Source organism: Carcharhinus amblyrhynchos, chromosome 22 (genome assembly GCF_965287045.1).
Source record: "Carcharhinus amblyrhynchos chromosome 22, sCarAmb.v2.hapA, whole genome shotgun sequence".
NCBI classification, from domain to species: domain Eukaryota; kingdom Metazoa; phylum Chordata; class Chondrichthyes; order Carcharhiniformes; family Carcharhinidae; genus Carcharhinus; species Carcharhinus amblyrhynchos.
In genome coordinates this window covers 37,791,423-37,807,614 of record NC_137345.1, presented here as the reverse complement: position 1 = coordinate 37,807,614, position 16,192 = coordinate 37,791,423, and the positions used below count along the sequence as shown (strand labels likewise).

The window sequence follows — 16,192 nt, the reverse complement described above, 5'->3', positions numbered from 1 at the left end:
GAGAGACCAAGGTTAATCTTACCTTGTGGCACCGTACGTCTTTGTCCTTCCTCACCCCGTCTCAATCGCTGACGCCGGTCAACCACTACTATGCGTTTGGGCTCCGGGCTCCTGGCTGGCTCGCCAATTGTGAAATTCACTTTCGGAAGTCAGATCAAAAACTGATCAGACGCAGGTTTCTCTGCAAACCTTCTTTATTGCATTGGAGGAGAGATTGCTAGACCATGTGCATCAAGCATGAGTTTGTGAGTCTCTGTTTGGCTTACAAAAGTTTCAGTTATACATGATGGAGATACATCCACATACTTCTGTTAGCCAATAAGGGCATAGCTGTATTGTTACATTGTGATTAGATTACTTTCAAGAACAAAAGGCGATAGCCACGTAAGGACATGGCTATTACAAAAGGCCAATCGGTAAGGCCCTGCCCTCCGAAGCCAGAACCACAATTACGTACTAGCAGTTTCTTTAATGTGATCATTAGTTTCGGTGAGCCTTGTCGTCCTCACCTCAGGCCCTTTCCATAACCAGTTTATCCCTCAACTGATTTCTAGTTACGTATCCCAGGCGGCACGGTAGCAGAGTGGTTAGTGCGGTTTCACAGCTCCAGGGTCCTGGGCTTGATTCCCGGCTCGGGTCACTGTCTGTGTGGAGTTTGCACATTCTCCTCGTGTCTGCATGGGTTTCCTCCGGGTACTCTGGTTTCCTCCCACAGTCCAAAGATGTGCAATTAGGTTGACTGGCCACGCTAAGAAATTGCCCCTTAGTGTCCACGGATGCATAGGTTAGAGGGATTAGTGGGTACAATATGTCGGGATATGGGGCTGGGGCCGGGGTGGGATGGTGTTCGGTGCAGACTCGATGGGACAAAGGGTCCCTTTCTGCACCGTAGGGTTCTATGATTCTATGATAAGCTATTTAACCCATTCCTCTATTCAATCTACCTTATAGTCATTCTCAGTTGCGTGGAGAATTTCCCCTGAGTATGATGGCTGAGCATCATTTTGTCAAGTGCTACCTTCTCTAAAGCTGGAAATGAATTATTAAAGCATGTCCAGGGGACGTTTCGGATGGAAACCAAAACAAAAGGTCTTTGAAAATAAAATCGAGTTTGGAAAAACAATGGAAATGATTAAATCACCTTGCTAATCAACTGTTTCTCCAAAAATTCTTCACTTTGGTTTCACACACCAATGCAAACAATCTACATCCATGTAGCATCTTTAACGCAATAAGACACGCCAAAGCACGCCAAAGGAGCCTTATATATAAAAAGGACACCAAGTCACATACAGTGATAATTAGAGCAGAGCTTAGTCAGAGATAGGTTTTAAGGAATATCTTAAAGAGAGGTGAAGAGATTGGAGGAAGCTTCAGTGTTTTGCTCAAGAGACAAATATTAGATACATGCAAATATCTCAGAAGATATGGGGTAGGAGATTACAGAGATAAGGACGGGTGACACCATGGACAGAACTGAAAACAAAGATGATTATCTTAAGATCAAAGCATTGCTTGACTGAGAACAACGTAGGTCAGCAAACACAAGGGACAAGTAAATGAGACTTGGTTCAACTAAGAAGCAGTGTTGGATGACCAAATTTACAGAGGGTAGAATGTGGGAGACCAGGGCACCGGTGAGACCTGGAGCACTGTTATATATTATCGATTCTTGGTAGCTGCACTAAGCACTGTGTATTAATAAATTCATGTACTCACCAGAAGTGATGTCACTGGTTGCTAGCGCAGGAAACTGCCAAAGAAGCAATCATGTAGTGAACACCGCACTAAATAAAACTCCGTTATTTTTAAATCTCCATGTTTCCTCGCTTAAATTTTACACTATGAACATAAAACAGGTGACAAGGTCTTCAAACAGCGTTTGCTAGCCATCGGCTACCAAAAACTTCAGGAAAAGACTTAGGAGTTCTTTGCCTGTGTTCCAGACATAACAGGAGAGTAGGTGTGAATAATGATCCTCTGCAGAAATTAGAGAGCTGGGTGTGCTTAGAAAGAGGCTGAAGCTGGGGCTGTAGCCTTGTTTAAAGAAAAAAAAGTCAGGTAGCTGTTGGAGCCATGTTGCGAAATGTACATATGGGTAACCTCTGTTAGTATAAAAATGGCAGTTGCTTTTGGCGTCATGGAACTCTTTTGATGAAAATGTGGGGCAATGGAGATCCTATCTGAGCATTTTAAGTATTTTGCGCAGGCAAGCAAAATAGCAGAAGGTATTAGGGTGCCCACATACCTGAATGTGATTTGGGGGGTGGGGGAATGTTTAATCTCCTCTGTAGTTTAGCGCAACCGGAGAAACTAGGCACTAAAATGTATGAATAAATCAAATAATTTGCAAGCAAGTTTTTCATCAAAGTCTTAGATGATTGCAGAGCACTTCAGATGGCTACATTAAAAAGTCTTGTACAATGAGGTTGATGATGTGTTGAATGACAGAATTCAAGACAGATCAGTCTATGGCCTGCGAAGTGAAGCATTAAAGAAGCATTTGCTAACCAAGAGTAACTTTACTCTGAGGAAGGCCATGGAAATTGTTTCGATGGAGCAGGCTGCAAGAGAAACTTAGCAACTGAGTTTGTGTATTCAAATACACAAAATGTCAGTTGAATTGACACCAGGGTGTTTTGAAACTTGTGGATGTCACTGATGTCTGAAGCCAGGGCATTCAGTTGTAGAACACTAGTGTAAGGACACAGCATGCAGAAGTTGTGGATAAAAAGGACACAGAATGTGCCTGCTGGCAGAAGAAGCAAACTATGAGTAGAAATAATATGCCAGAATAACCAAAACAGTGTGTAGCAGAATTTTAAAAATGTTCACGCTGTCCAAAAGGGTCAAGAGAAGCAAAGCAACTCACAGTCTGTGGACAAATCATCACTGAATGTGCTAGCCATTGCTGGTGATACAAATAGATACTTGGGTCACTCCACTGCTGAATGGACAGCCAGTACAGATGAAAGGCAAAACTGGGGCATGCTAACAGTGCTAGTCAACAAAAACGATGGATCCATAAGGATTTGCAGAGACTTCAGATTTACCCTAATCCAGTATGGTGTGCAGAACAGTACCCAATACCACACATCGATGGCCTGTTGGCAAAATTGGCAGTAGGCCAACATTTCAGCAAAATTGACCTAAGCCAGGCTTACTTACAGATGAACAGAGACCAGAAGTCACAGGAACCGCTGGCAAGCGTGACACATAACGATTTGTTCGAGAACTGAAGGTTGCAGTTGGGTATCACATCTACTTCTGCATTGTTTCAAACAGCAATGGATCAGATCCTGAGTGGACTGAGCAGAGTTGTGATATCTGGATGACACCCTAGTCATTGGAAGAGACAAAGAGGAATACCTCTGGATTTTAGATGCCAGTCTTCAGAGAAGATTTATGGTCTGACAGTCCAGAAGGAAAAGTGAGAGCTTTTTCATCTTCCATTAAGTATTTGAGACACGTGATAGATGCCACTGACCTTCACAAATCTGCTTTGAAGGTCAAGGCTATCATAGAGGAGCCTGGACCTCTGAATATTAATCTTTCCTGGGATTGTTGAACTACTATGGAAGATTTGATTCAAATTGGGCAAACAGCAAAACTACTGCTTAACCTCTTGTGCCAGAGCAAGAAGTGGGAGTGGTCGGAACAGTGCAAGGAAGCTTTCCTGCAAACTGAAGAAGCATTGCTCAAATCTGACGTACTTACACATTTTGATCATACCCTACCCCTACAGCTGGCATGACGTGTTCCCTTATGATGTTGGGGTAGTGGAATCCCACATCATGCCATCAGGTGAAGACTTCTGTGTCTCAAACTCTGAGAAAGACTTAAAGTAATTATGCACAAATCGAAAGGGAAAGATTAGAGATTATCTTTGGAAGAAAGAAATTCCATCAATTCTTCTATGGAACAAAGTTCACACTGTTGACTGACCATCATCTACCGATTCCCATTTTTGGACCACATATGGGAATTCCGTCACTGGCAGCAAGTAGAATACAGAGTTGGGCATTGCTATTGTCTGCACATATTTGTACCATCAAGAATCGACAATCACGTCCATAGTGTAATGCGGATGGATTGTCAAGATTACCACTGTGAAATAGTTTATCAGCTGGTAGTTCAAACTATTCATGCAAAGTACCTTTTTCATTTTGAAAAGGTAGACAGTACACCAGTCACTTCTGGATAAGTGAGGAAGTATACTCAGGGCAATCCAATACTCTCAGAATTGATGTACATGGTATTACAATAGATCTCAGACCTAACCTGACTTGAAACTGTATTCCCTTAGAACACTGGAGCTGTCAGTACAGTCAGGATGGCTTTCAGCGCTCAGAGTGATCATTCCACCACCATTGAGAAGACAAGTGTTAGATAAGTTAAACGAGGGCCATTATGGAATTGTACACATGAAGAACTAGCCAGGAGTTATTTTGGTGGACTGGACTGGACATGGAAATTGAAGAGGAGGCTGGAACACGTTCTTCATATGAAAATGTAAGAAACCTGCCACCCTTAGCACTGCTGCATCCACGGGAATGGCCTGAAGAGGTTTGGCAATGGGCGCATGCAGATTTTGCAAGACCTTCTAAAGGACATATATTCTTAGTAACAGTTGATGCTCAAAGTGGCCAGCGGTCTCTATAATGAAATCTACTTCATCGAAATACTCAATGTCTTTACTAGGTTTGGATTCTGTGAATAATTGGTAAGCAACAACAGACCTCAATTTGTGTTCCAATAATTCAAAAGTTTCTCGAAATACAATGGTATTCAACATGTTAGGTCTGCACCGTACCACCCTGCTATGAACAGACTAACAGAATTTTTCCAATACATGAAATATACATTGAAAGCAATCAAGCAACAAGCTTTGCCGATCAAACATCTTAACCAATTCCTACTAATCTATAGGAATACTGTTCATTTTAGGACCAAAACCTCTCCTGCATTATTAATAATGAATAGACAACTACATTGGACATTTGACTTATTGAAACCTCTGAAAACAAAGGAAATCATCATAGAACCACGACAACAGATAAAACAGCAGGAAATTAAAGCAAAACAGTGTGTCTTCCACCAAGGACAAGAAGTTTTGGCTAGGCAGTATTCCACAGGAGAGAAATGGGCTCCTGCCAAGATCTTTGCGCTGACTGAACCTGTCTCATATACCAACCAAACCAAAGATGATGTCATCTGTAGGAGGCATGCAGATCAGTTGTTGGCTGGGAGAACCGATCCACCAGAAACAGAACCCGCTGAAAATCCAGGTTCAACCGAACAAAGTCCTGACCTGAACCTTCCTGCAACCCTGAACGACACTGTTGAGGAAAGCAACTTGTAGACCTAACACAGAGTCAACCTCTAGTTACAATGTCAACGCTGGTCAAACACTGATGATGTTCATGCAAAGACGACTCCAGAGATTCACCAATGTTCCGAGACTGAAGACCTCCAGAATGTCAGACTTATTGCTTATTGATCACATTGCACTTGTTTGAATTTGTTGCAGATATTCAATTTAAAGGGGAGGAAATGTTATGCATTATTGATTGTTGGTAGCTGCACTAAGCACTGTATGTTGATGTCACTGGAAGTGATGTCACAGGTTGCTATTACAGGAAAATGCCAGAGAGAAGAAGCAACGATGTAGTGATCACCACCCTGTAAATAAAGCTTCATTATTTTTAACTCTCCATGATTCCTTGTGTCAATTCTCCAATATATAAGTATGGTGTACAGTTTTGATCTCCTTATTTGAGGAAGGCTATCGTTACATTAAATGCAGTGCAGAGAAGGTTCACTCAGCTGATTTCTTGATGAAGGGGTCATTTTATGAGGAAAGTTTGGACAAGTTGGTCTTGTATCCATTGGCATTTAAAAATGAGGTGATTTATTTTGAATCATATAAAGTTCCGAGGAACTTGACAGGATGGATGCTTTCTCTTTGTGGGACAGACTAAAACGTGGCTTAAAATAAGAATTAGTTTCTCTCAGCGGGCTGTTAGCCTGTGGAATTCTCTTCCCCAGAGCAGCAGAAGCTGAATCATTGATTAACAAGGGAGTCAAAGGATATAGGGGGCAGACATGAAAATAGGGGCCACGCAATCAAATCAGCCATGATGTTACTGAATGATGGAGAAAGCTCCTAACCCCTATGACCAGCCAGGAGTGTACTGGAATAGTTGAGTTTAGAGCTAACAGAGGCATATGTGAGGATTTCGACAGCAGATGAGCTGACAGTGGGCAATGTTACACAGGGGGAAAGAGGTGATCTTAGTAATGGCATGACTATATGGTCAGAAGCTCAACTTGGGCTCAAATATGACAGCAAGGTTACAAGCAGTTGCCAGGATGAAAGATGATGGTGATATCTTGGGAATTAAGCTTGAAGCAGGAATTGAAAGCAAAGGTTTCAGTCTTCCCAGTATTTAACTGGAAACAATATCTTCACATCCAATACCGGAAATCCCATAAGCAAATAATAATTTAGCAACATTGGAGTCGTCGAGAGAGGTGATGGTTAAGTAGAGCTGGGTGTTGCTCAGATACGTGTGAAAATTAATGCTGTGCTTTAAGATGATGCTGCCAAGACAGGAAGAAGCTATGCAAATGATATTCCAGATATATGTAAACTTAAACATGTGTAAACAGGGATTAACTAACTATGAATGCTTATCCATAATATCTCACCTGGGTTTGGAAAAAACATTGCTTATGGAAGATTGGCATATAAAAAACACAAAGAATGTTTATGACAGGAATGCATTGCCTTGTGGAAGTTGATTAAATTGTTGGTTTTTGGTGGTGTTGATGGAGGGGTTGGCCATAGGGGAGGAAGTGCTCCCTGCTCCTATTTTCATTCAGCTGTGGGATTTTTTATGTGCTCCCAACTGAACCTCAAACATTATCCAAAGAACAGCATCCAACACTCCCATCAGTAAACAATGCAACAGGGCCTGATCTGGTACTCGGACTCACTGACAAGATTCTTCCACCCTGGAGATGTATTTTATATTTCTAACTTACAATCTATTTATGTTTTCAAAGGTTATGGACATTGCCGGCAAGGCCAGCATTTGTTGCCCATCCCTAAATACGCTTGTGAACAGCCTACAAAAAAATCAATGCAGTCTATGTCATGTCCAAGCACGCACAGACTGCTGTTAGGGAAGGAGTTCCAAGAATTCAACCGAGTGACAGTGAAGGAATGGCAATATATTTCCAGTAAGAAAGGTGTGTGGCTTGGAGGGGAACTTGCAGGTGGTGGTGATCCCATGTGTCTGCTGCCCTTATCTTTCTATGTAGTAGAGGTCTAGGGTTTGGGAGGTGCTGTTGAAGGAGCCTTGAGTTGCTGCAGTGCATCTTGTACAAGGCACACACTGCTGCTACAATGCCCTGTTACAGAAGGAGTGAATGTTATCCTAGTCAGTTAGAGCTTCTTGAGTGCTGTTGGAGCTGCACTTATCCACACATGGAGCATATTCCATCAGATCCCTGAATTGTGCCTTGTAGATGGTTAACAGGTTTTAGGGAGTTAAAGGACGAGTTTCTTGCCACAGAATTCCCAGGCTATGGTGTGCTCTTGTAGCCACTGTATTTATATGGTCACCAGGATGTTGATAGTCAGGGATTCAACAATGACAACGCCATTGAATTTCATGGGTAAATAGTTAGGTTCTCTCTTGAAGGATATGGTAATTGCCAGACATTTAATGACATAAATGAAGGGGGAGGCTGTGGCATAGTGGTAATGTCACTCAACTAATAACGCAGTGGCCCATGCTAATACTGATGGAACAGCGGTTCAAATCCCACCACAGCAACTGGTACAATTTAATTACATTAATTAATAAATATGGAACTAAAGCTAGTCACAGTAACACTAATCTTTCCTCTGTCAATAGTTGTAAAATCCCTGAGGAACTTGCCATCCATATGTCTGACCTAGATGTGACTTCAGACCCGCAGCCAATATGGTTTAGTCTTAACTGCCTTCTGAAATGACCTAGCAAGCTACTCAGTTGTATCAAACCATAAAAAAGTGCAGACATTCTGATATAAATCGTTATCCAACTAAAATAAACATTTCAGAATATTTTGCCAAACTTTTTTACTCTTCACACACGATTAGGAACACGTGATTTTCCGAAGAATTTGCCATGAAATTTTAAGTCAAATGGGCTCAACACTTTGCGAATTCCCATCATGTTCATGGTTGCAATTCTTTCAAATGTCCAGGGATTCTGATTGTTTTTGGCCTTCTGCTCTTCTTCCTTCCTCATCTCCTCCAAATGTTTCCTGCTGACTGCCTTTGCAGGAAATGGCAGTTTCTTGGCAACTTCTGATAGAAATGGCTCCACCTCCTCAAATGCACACTTTCCTCCAAACTCCACTATAATCCGGCCATACTTAACTGGAGTGACATAGTGATCGATGGCTCCTTTGCCACCACCCATTCTCTGGCCTAATCCTTTGCGCGTGATGGGTTTATATGGAGCATTTACACGCCAGCAAGCAAACATGGTTTTGGGATCCATCCGTCGGTTAATGGTGAGGCGCATCATTTCAAAGTGACCCCAGTGAAGATAACCACCTCCAAAAGCCTGCAGAAAGGAGAGGGGTAGGCAAACAGAGAGGGTGCGGGAGAGGCAGGAGGGAGGAATGAATGGAACATTGATATTACAATTGATTTTTGACAGAATATCTTGGCTTGGTTTGTTACTCCAGCATTGATCCTATTGAACTGTGTTATGAAAGGATTCAGGTTACACACACCAGATCATACTTCAGCAACATGCTCTGTCTGAGCAAGAACATTCTACTGACGGTCTTCTCACAGTGATCTGAGTGGACAACAGCAAGTGCTCAATGCAATTTGTAATGTTAATCATGGTACATCCATATTACACAGGAACTATGAACCTACCAGATACAACTGAGGAAACCTATCTCCAAGACACTTTGTGATGCCAGTTTCTCAGCTCCTAGCTTTTGCTAGGTATCATACTTTGCTTCTTACTGCAGCTCACCAATTTCAAGTTTAGATATTTGTTGCTAGATTTCATATTCAGCTATTATAGATGGATCACCTTAGACTGAAAGCAGTCCATACTCAGAATTTCCTTCCTCTGATCCCAGGTCCTTTGTCAATCCTCCATATTACCCAGAATGCTACAAACACTGCAGTTAACTGCCAGAAACAGTGTTCATCACTTTAAAAATTTTGGTCACATGCAATATTGCAGTTGACTTTTGAAGTGGACAAAAATGCCCAGAGAGTGCCTTTTGTTCAGAGTACACTCCTTCTTCATCCTTGTGGAAGAAAATGCTCGTCACAGATACTTCAATGTATTATCATCATCTGGAAGGGACCCCTGTCCCTCCCAGATGGCTCTGGGCACATCAATTCCAGGCCAGGTCCAAGAGTCACTTCCTAAAACCAAGAGAATTTTACACCTGCTGTGGACTGACCAACCAACCCTTGGGAAGCGATCCTACTCAGTCAGCTGTAGTCACTCAATCGACTGCTCGCGGCTGAGTTTGGGTAAATGTTCAGGAATTCTCCCCATGATCAATGCCACCAAGTTACTTGGGCAGACAAGGAGGCTTTACTACGGAATCTTGACGGCAATAATCAAACCGATTTTTGTTTACACATTTTAACATCAACTTTTGAGACCACACAGTTGGGGAAATGCAAATACTTACTACAATGCCATACTGTCCCTTGGTGAATGCAGTAGCCCGTGTTGCTGGTCCGCGTATGTCTCCCAATCTTTTCATCCAGCGCCGGGGCTTCTTATAGTTGGGGACTTTATTAAAGAATTTCAACTTTGGCTTCTCTGGAATAATCACATCTGAGAAAGAAAACCCACAGACTTCAACTACACCATCCCATTCACTGCATCCAGCAAAGATTTATATTCAGAAGCCCGTGCTTTTCTTTCACAAAAAAACTTCCTTGTATAGTCCATTTGAAAAGATTTGGCTATCACACAGGAGGAGTGTGTGTTATTTTTCAAAAGGGAGGAGAGACTCACGTGAAGAGGTTGAAAATCCCTAGCCTACATTACAAATTGGCCTAACCTTCAAAAAGTACTCACTGCCATGAAGCACTCTGGAACATAATGACACTGTGAAAAGTACCATATAAATGCTGATCTTTCTATGGAAGGATCAGAATACACCTGTAAAGAACAAAATGTGCTCAATTACTATGGCTTAGGGCATACACAAACTAGACAAGCCTGACAGTTATGCTCACAGAATCATAGCTTGTAGATAACGTCCTAAACACCAGCAACACCTTCCCTGGGACTGGCCACCCAGAGTTGGCAGCACAGTGGTACAGTCAGGAGCCCTGAAGTCCTCAATATTGACTGCTGACCACAGTAAGTCTCATAACATTAAGTCAAACATAGAAACCATGCTGATGACCATAGACCACAAAGACCATGGACCCTGACAACACCCCAGCATTAGTACTGACTTTGTTCCAGAAATCCCATACCGCTAGCCAAGCTGTTCCAATACAGCTACAAGCCTGGAATCTAACCAGCAAGGTGGAAAATTGCCCTAGCCACAAAAAGCAGGACAAATCCAACCTGGTCAATTATACCCATTCCTAATCAGTCTATTCTCAATCATAAACAAAATAATGGACGATCATTGACAACGCTATCAAACAACGTTTACTCAACAATAATCTGATGTTCAATCTGCATTACACCAAGCCACTTGGCTCCTGACTTCATTACAATCATAATCCAACACGGACAAAAGAGCTGAACTCAACAGATGCACTGAGAATGACTACCTTTAAAAGCAAAGAGCTCTAGTAAAACTGAATAGGAATGGGGGGGATTTCCATGACCCTCCAATGATTGAAGTTATACCTAGCACAAAGGAAGGTGGTTGTCGGACATCAATCATCTCAATGGCAGGACATCACTGCAGGAGTTCCTCAGGGTAGTGTCCCAAGCCCAACCACATTCAGCTGCTTCAATGGCTTTCCCTCCACCATAAGGTCAGATATGAGGATATTCACTGATGACTCAATGTTCAGCTTCATTCATTACTCCTCGGATATGAAGCAGTCCTTGCACAAATGCAGCAAGACTTGGACATTATCCAGGCCTGGGCTGACAAGTGGGAAGTAACATTCTCACCATCCAAGTGTCAGACAATGACAATCTCCAACAAGAGAGAATCTAACCATCACCCGCTGACATTCAATGAAATTACCACTGCTGAATTCCCCACTATCTATAGCCTGGGGGGTTATGAATGACGAGAAACCAAACTGGATTAGCCATCTAAATACTATGGATACAACAGGTCATAAGCTGGAAAATCTGTGGTGAGTAACTCATCTCTCAACTCCCAAAGCCCACCATCTATAGGGTGCAAGGCAAATGTATATATGCAGCTCCAACAACACTTGAAGCTCAAAACCATCCCAGAAAAAGCAAGCTGCCTGGTTGGTGTCTGATCCATTACCTTGAACAGTAGCAGCAAAATGTAACATTTGCAAGATCTACCTACAGCAACTCACAAAGTTCCCTTCAACAGTATCTTCCAAATGCGCAACCTTAGCATTTTGTGAGATAGGATAAGGACAGCAGATAAATGGAACACCACCACCACCACTTACAAGTTTGCCTCCAAGCCACACACCATTCTGACTTAAAAATACATCACCGTTCCTTCATTGTCACTGGGTTAAAATTCAGGAACACTCTTCCTAACAGCACAGTGGGTACACTCACACCACATGAACTACAGAGGATTAAGGCGGCAGCTCACTGCCACTTTCCCATGGGTAAGAAATGTTGGCCTAACCAACGACAATTAAAGCAAGTATCAGTATGTGGTGGATGCGCCTATGGATTTTTGGAAAATGCCTGATGAGGTGACACACACAGTGAATAACTATGTTGTTATAATGAATGAACCTGGATAGATCTAGAACTATCTAGGGAAAGGAAGCAAAAAGGAGGGTAAACAGACAATTGCTTGGATTAGCAGGTATGGACACTGGGTTCCCTACTTATATAACTATTTGGACAAAACTACAACAGGAATAACACTTTTGATGCTACCAAATTATGCAGCAGTTGACTGTCAGAAAGGAATGCAGGAAGACAAAGAACAAAGAAAACTACAGCACAGGAACAGGCCCTCTGGCCCTCCAGGCCTGCACCAACCATGCTGCCCGATTTAACTAAAGCCCGCCATGCCCTCCAGGGACCATATTCCTCTATTCCCATCTCATTCATATACTTGTCAAGACGCCCCTGAAAGTCACTACCATATCCACTTCCACTAACTTCCCTGACAACAAGTTCCAGGCACCCACCATTCTGTGTAAAAAATCTGCCTCGCACGTCTCTTTTAAAACTTGCCCTTTGCACCTTAAACCTATGCTGCCTAGTAATTGACTCTTCCACTCTGGGAAAAAGCTTCTGACATTGATAGGTTATTGGAATGGGCAGCTAGCTGGCAGGTGCAGATCAATGCCGACATGTGAAAAGCCACACCCGCACATTTTGGGGAGAAAGTATTTAAAGTACTAAACCTATGACATGAAAGTGAGGGATAGAAAAGAACATAACACATGCTGGGTTAGGGTAAAATTAATTGCAAAACACATGAAAGTCTGTGTCTCTGACATGTCTATGAAGTGGGTATTTCTGAAGCTAGTAAATGTGCTCTGGGTTTTGCTAATCATAGAATCCCTACAGTGCAGAAGGAGGCTATTTGGCCTACTGAGTCTGCACTGACCACATCCAGGCCCTATCCCTGTAACCCCACATATTTACCCTGCTAGTCCCCCTGACACTACAGGGAAATTTACCTTGGCAATCAACCTAACCTGCACATCTTTGGGATTTCAACCCACATCACTGTTTTATTCAAACCCTACCCAAAGCAAACATAGCTTTGCGTCTAGACCAGAGAAGAACCAGCTCCAGGGATTGCAGACTAATAGTCTAGGCAGCAAGCACCAAAAGGTGAGCCAATCACAATCGAGTGTGACTCTGCCCTCAGCCAATATTACTCACTCTCACTCTGCAGCTGTAACAAAAGATATGTCTGATTGGAATTACAACACAGAAACAGATAAGACTGTTCGGCTCAACCTGATTTCCTTCAATGCAAAAGTGACTACTTTTCTTGGGCTGTAAATCGCTTTGGAATATCATGATGTTGTAAAGTGTGAGTTGGCATTCATCCTCCACATCAACAGGAATCCAAATTGCATTTGCTCTTTAATCCCCTCCTTCCTTCAACCACCCATCTAAAGTATTTTTCATAACTGATACGGTCTCTGTTTCAATCACTCACTCCAAGACAGCATTCTACTGCCTCCCAATCCTCCTGTATAAAGAATAATCGCTTGTATTTAACCTTATTACAATATCTCTTCATTCTCCACCCTTCAAAACAAAACAAAACCTTTACAACATCACGATGCGATTTACAACCCATGATGAGTGGTCACTTTTGCATTGCAGGAAATCAGGCAGCCAACTTATACACAGCCAGCTCCCACTAACAGCAACGTGATAACAATCACTTCTAGTGATGTTGGTTCAGGAATTAACCGTGCCTTCAACCAAAATCACATACTCCATAGCTTGAGTAACATGATCACTAGGCTAAGGGGGGAGGTGATGGCCTAGTGATTTATTGCTATTCTATTAATCCAGAAACTGAGCTAATGTTCTGGGGACCCAGGTTCAAATCCCACTACAGCAGATGGTGGTATTTGATTTCCAAAAAAATAAATCTGGAACTAAGAATCTACTGATGACCATAAAACCACTGTTGATTGTTGGAAAATCCCTTATGGAAGGAATAAAAAGTAAATTACTGCGGTAAGCAAGGAAATCTGCTGTCCTTACCTGGTCTGGCCTACATATGACTCCAGATCCACAGCAATGTGGTTGACTCTCAACTGCCCTGTGAACAAGGGCAATTAGGGATGGGCAATAAATGCTGTGATGTAGAGATGCCAGCATTGGACTGGGATAAACACAGTAAGAAGTCTCACAACATCAGGTTAAAGTCCAACAGGTTTATTTGACAACATAAGCCACTAGCTTTTGGAGCCCTGCTCCTTCATCAGATAAGTGGGAGTTCTGTTCACAAACAGGACATACAATAGACACAAAAGGTTAAGCACAATTAAACTCTCTCTCCACTTACATCGTCTGTACGTTCAAGACTCGATTACCTGTAAATACTCGCATTCCAATCATTATTTTGTAAATTGAGTTTGTGTCTGTTATATGCCCTGTTTGTGAACACAACTCTACTTAGCCGATGACGGAGCAGTGCTCCGAAAGCTAGTGGCTTGTGCTACCAAATAAACCTGCTGGATTTTAACCTGGTGTTGAGACTTCTTACAAAAAGTGCTGGCGAGCCAGCAATGCCCATGTCCCATGAATGAATATAAAAAGAAAATGGGGGGGGGGGGAGCGGCGGAACCTTTGAACTCTGCTTCAGAATAAAGTAATGGGTTCTCTTGATTTACCTGACAGGAGGATATCCAAGACTGCCTCAGTGGGATTTTAAACTCAAGACTGAGCCACAAGCAAGAATGTTTCCACGACTAGCCACTGAACTGATAGCAACTGTAATCCTGGCTGTGTTTTAAAATTTCTCTAGCACCCAGAATACTGCACAGTTTAAACAGTTTTGATAATCAAACCTGCAATCAACTTATGTTTTTAATCCAATTTGATCACATCAAATCCAATTCAGAGTCTCAACAAGTGAGACATTCCTGATCCAAGCTGACAAGACAGGGCTCTCACCTCCTGTCTTAGGCTTGATCTGCATGATCCACACTGACTGGATAGGTATTGCACCACCTCCAAGGCTTGATCGTATTTGCAGCTTAATCAAAAGGCCGAGATACTGCTTTTAAAAATTGCTTCAAATTAAGCTAAAATGTAACTTAGTGACTCCAACCAAGGACAGCATGTTGATACCACACTTGATCTTAGCCAAAAGGCCGAGAAGCAATCAACTTATGCAGATGAAAATGAGACTATGTGGTGCACTTTCCCACCTTACAGAAAGATAAAACACGGGGCAAATTTTCTTCATACTCACCATCGTAACAGGGAGGACGCTCATATGTCTTTAGTCCAACAGTGAGAACCTTAACATAATTATGAAAAGACCCTGTAATGAAAGTACATGTTACTGAACTTAGAATAATTACATAGTTATAATAATGGAATTATAACATCCATTGATTAGGGGTTCCTTGATTATATACAAAAGATACAAGTGCAGAATGTCAAATACGATAACAAACGCGACTAAGTGCTACACAAGCAAATTATTGAATAATTGGGATTCAGAATAATTGCTTTTATATTGCCTGTTTTTATTCTGTCTGCCTAAAATTAACGATATCATCAATAGCCAGCGCCAGATTTGGTGCCAAAACCATTTACAAATTACAGTTTGCGAGCCTTCTCTTCAGGAATAGGTGGACAAATTGGAATCGGATTAAATGTTATCTTTCTCCATTCAAATCCCGAGGCTGCACCGGCCTCACTCCGGGATCAGAGCCCGGGATAATGATGCGGGTCCGGCTCCTACCTGAGTTAGTGATTCCCCGGCGCACAAGGCCCAGTCTCTGGACTAGAAAAGCCATGGCGGCACCACACTCAAACCATTCCAAGAGGAGCAGCAACGTCAGTACAATAGCTCCCCCTGCCGGGCGGGAGGAGGAATCGTCACCGGCTCTCCCATTTCCCGCCGGGCCGCCCCGCCTACGGACCGGGCTCTCCCATCGCCCCCCCCCCCCCCCCCCCGGCCCTCCCATTGGCCTCCGTTCATAGCTAATTCCCCATTCACTGCCAGTCTCTCTCTCTCACTGTCTCATTCACCCTCTCGACTGGATTGCCTCCTGAGCTGCCCTTCCATTTCTCTAATTTCTCCTCGGTCTCCCTGTCATTTAGAGCTAGTTTCTCCTATATTATTATCACCCGACTGGAAGATGATGATGTCTACTCAGCGTTGTGCCATGGGTCTTCACGCTGATTCTCACCCCGTCCGCCGATCATTGGGCACAAGGGGCAGGACATCCCACAGGAGTGAGATCTGAAGTGCAGGATTTGTCCTGCTTCATCATGAAGACATTGAAACT

The 16,192-nt window shown here is 42.7% G+C and overlaps 1 protein-coding gene and 1 non-coding gene across 2 annotated transcripts; both read right to left on the bottom strand.

Moving 5' to 3' along the window:
* Positions 1-116: 116 nt before the first annotated feature.
* LOC145357068 (large ribosomal subunit protein uL16m-like) lies at positions 117-15,754 on the bottom strand. Its single transcript, XM_080210152.1, has 4 exons — positions 15,643-15,754; positions 15,145-15,216; positions 9,730-9,878; positions 117-8,624 (listed from the first exon to the last, which is right to left on the bottom strand). The coding sequence occupies exons 1-4, from the start codon at positions 15,695-15,697 to the stop codon at positions 8,139-8,141; spliced, it is 762 nt and encodes a 253-aa protein (XP_080066278.1). The 5' UTR covers positions 15,698-15,754; the 3' UTR covers positions 117-8,138.
* Positions 14,865-15,055, bottom strand: LOC145357179 (U2 spliceosomal RNA). The gene has a single exon (XR_013889265.1). It is a non-coding gene; the product is annotated as a U2 spliceosomal RNA (small nuclear RNA).
* Positions 15,755-16,192: the final 438 nt, after the last annotated feature.

What these genes read in the sequence shown, in the direction of transcription:
- LOC145357068 (XM_080210152.1), bottom strand. Translation starts at nt 15,697, where the DNA reads ATGGCTTTTCTAGTCCAGAGACTGGGCCTTGTGCGCCGGGGAATCACT. An exon ending in CCGGGGAATCACTAACTCAG is followed by an intron (nt 15,217 to 15,642) that starts GTAGGAGCCGGA and finishes CTTTCATTACAG; the next exon opens with GGTCTTTTCATAATTATGTT. An exon ending in GCGTCCTCCCTGTTACGATG is followed by an intron (nt 9,879 to 15,144) that starts GTGAGTATGAAG and finishes TTTCTTTCTCAG; the next exon opens with ATGTGATTATTCCAGAGAAG.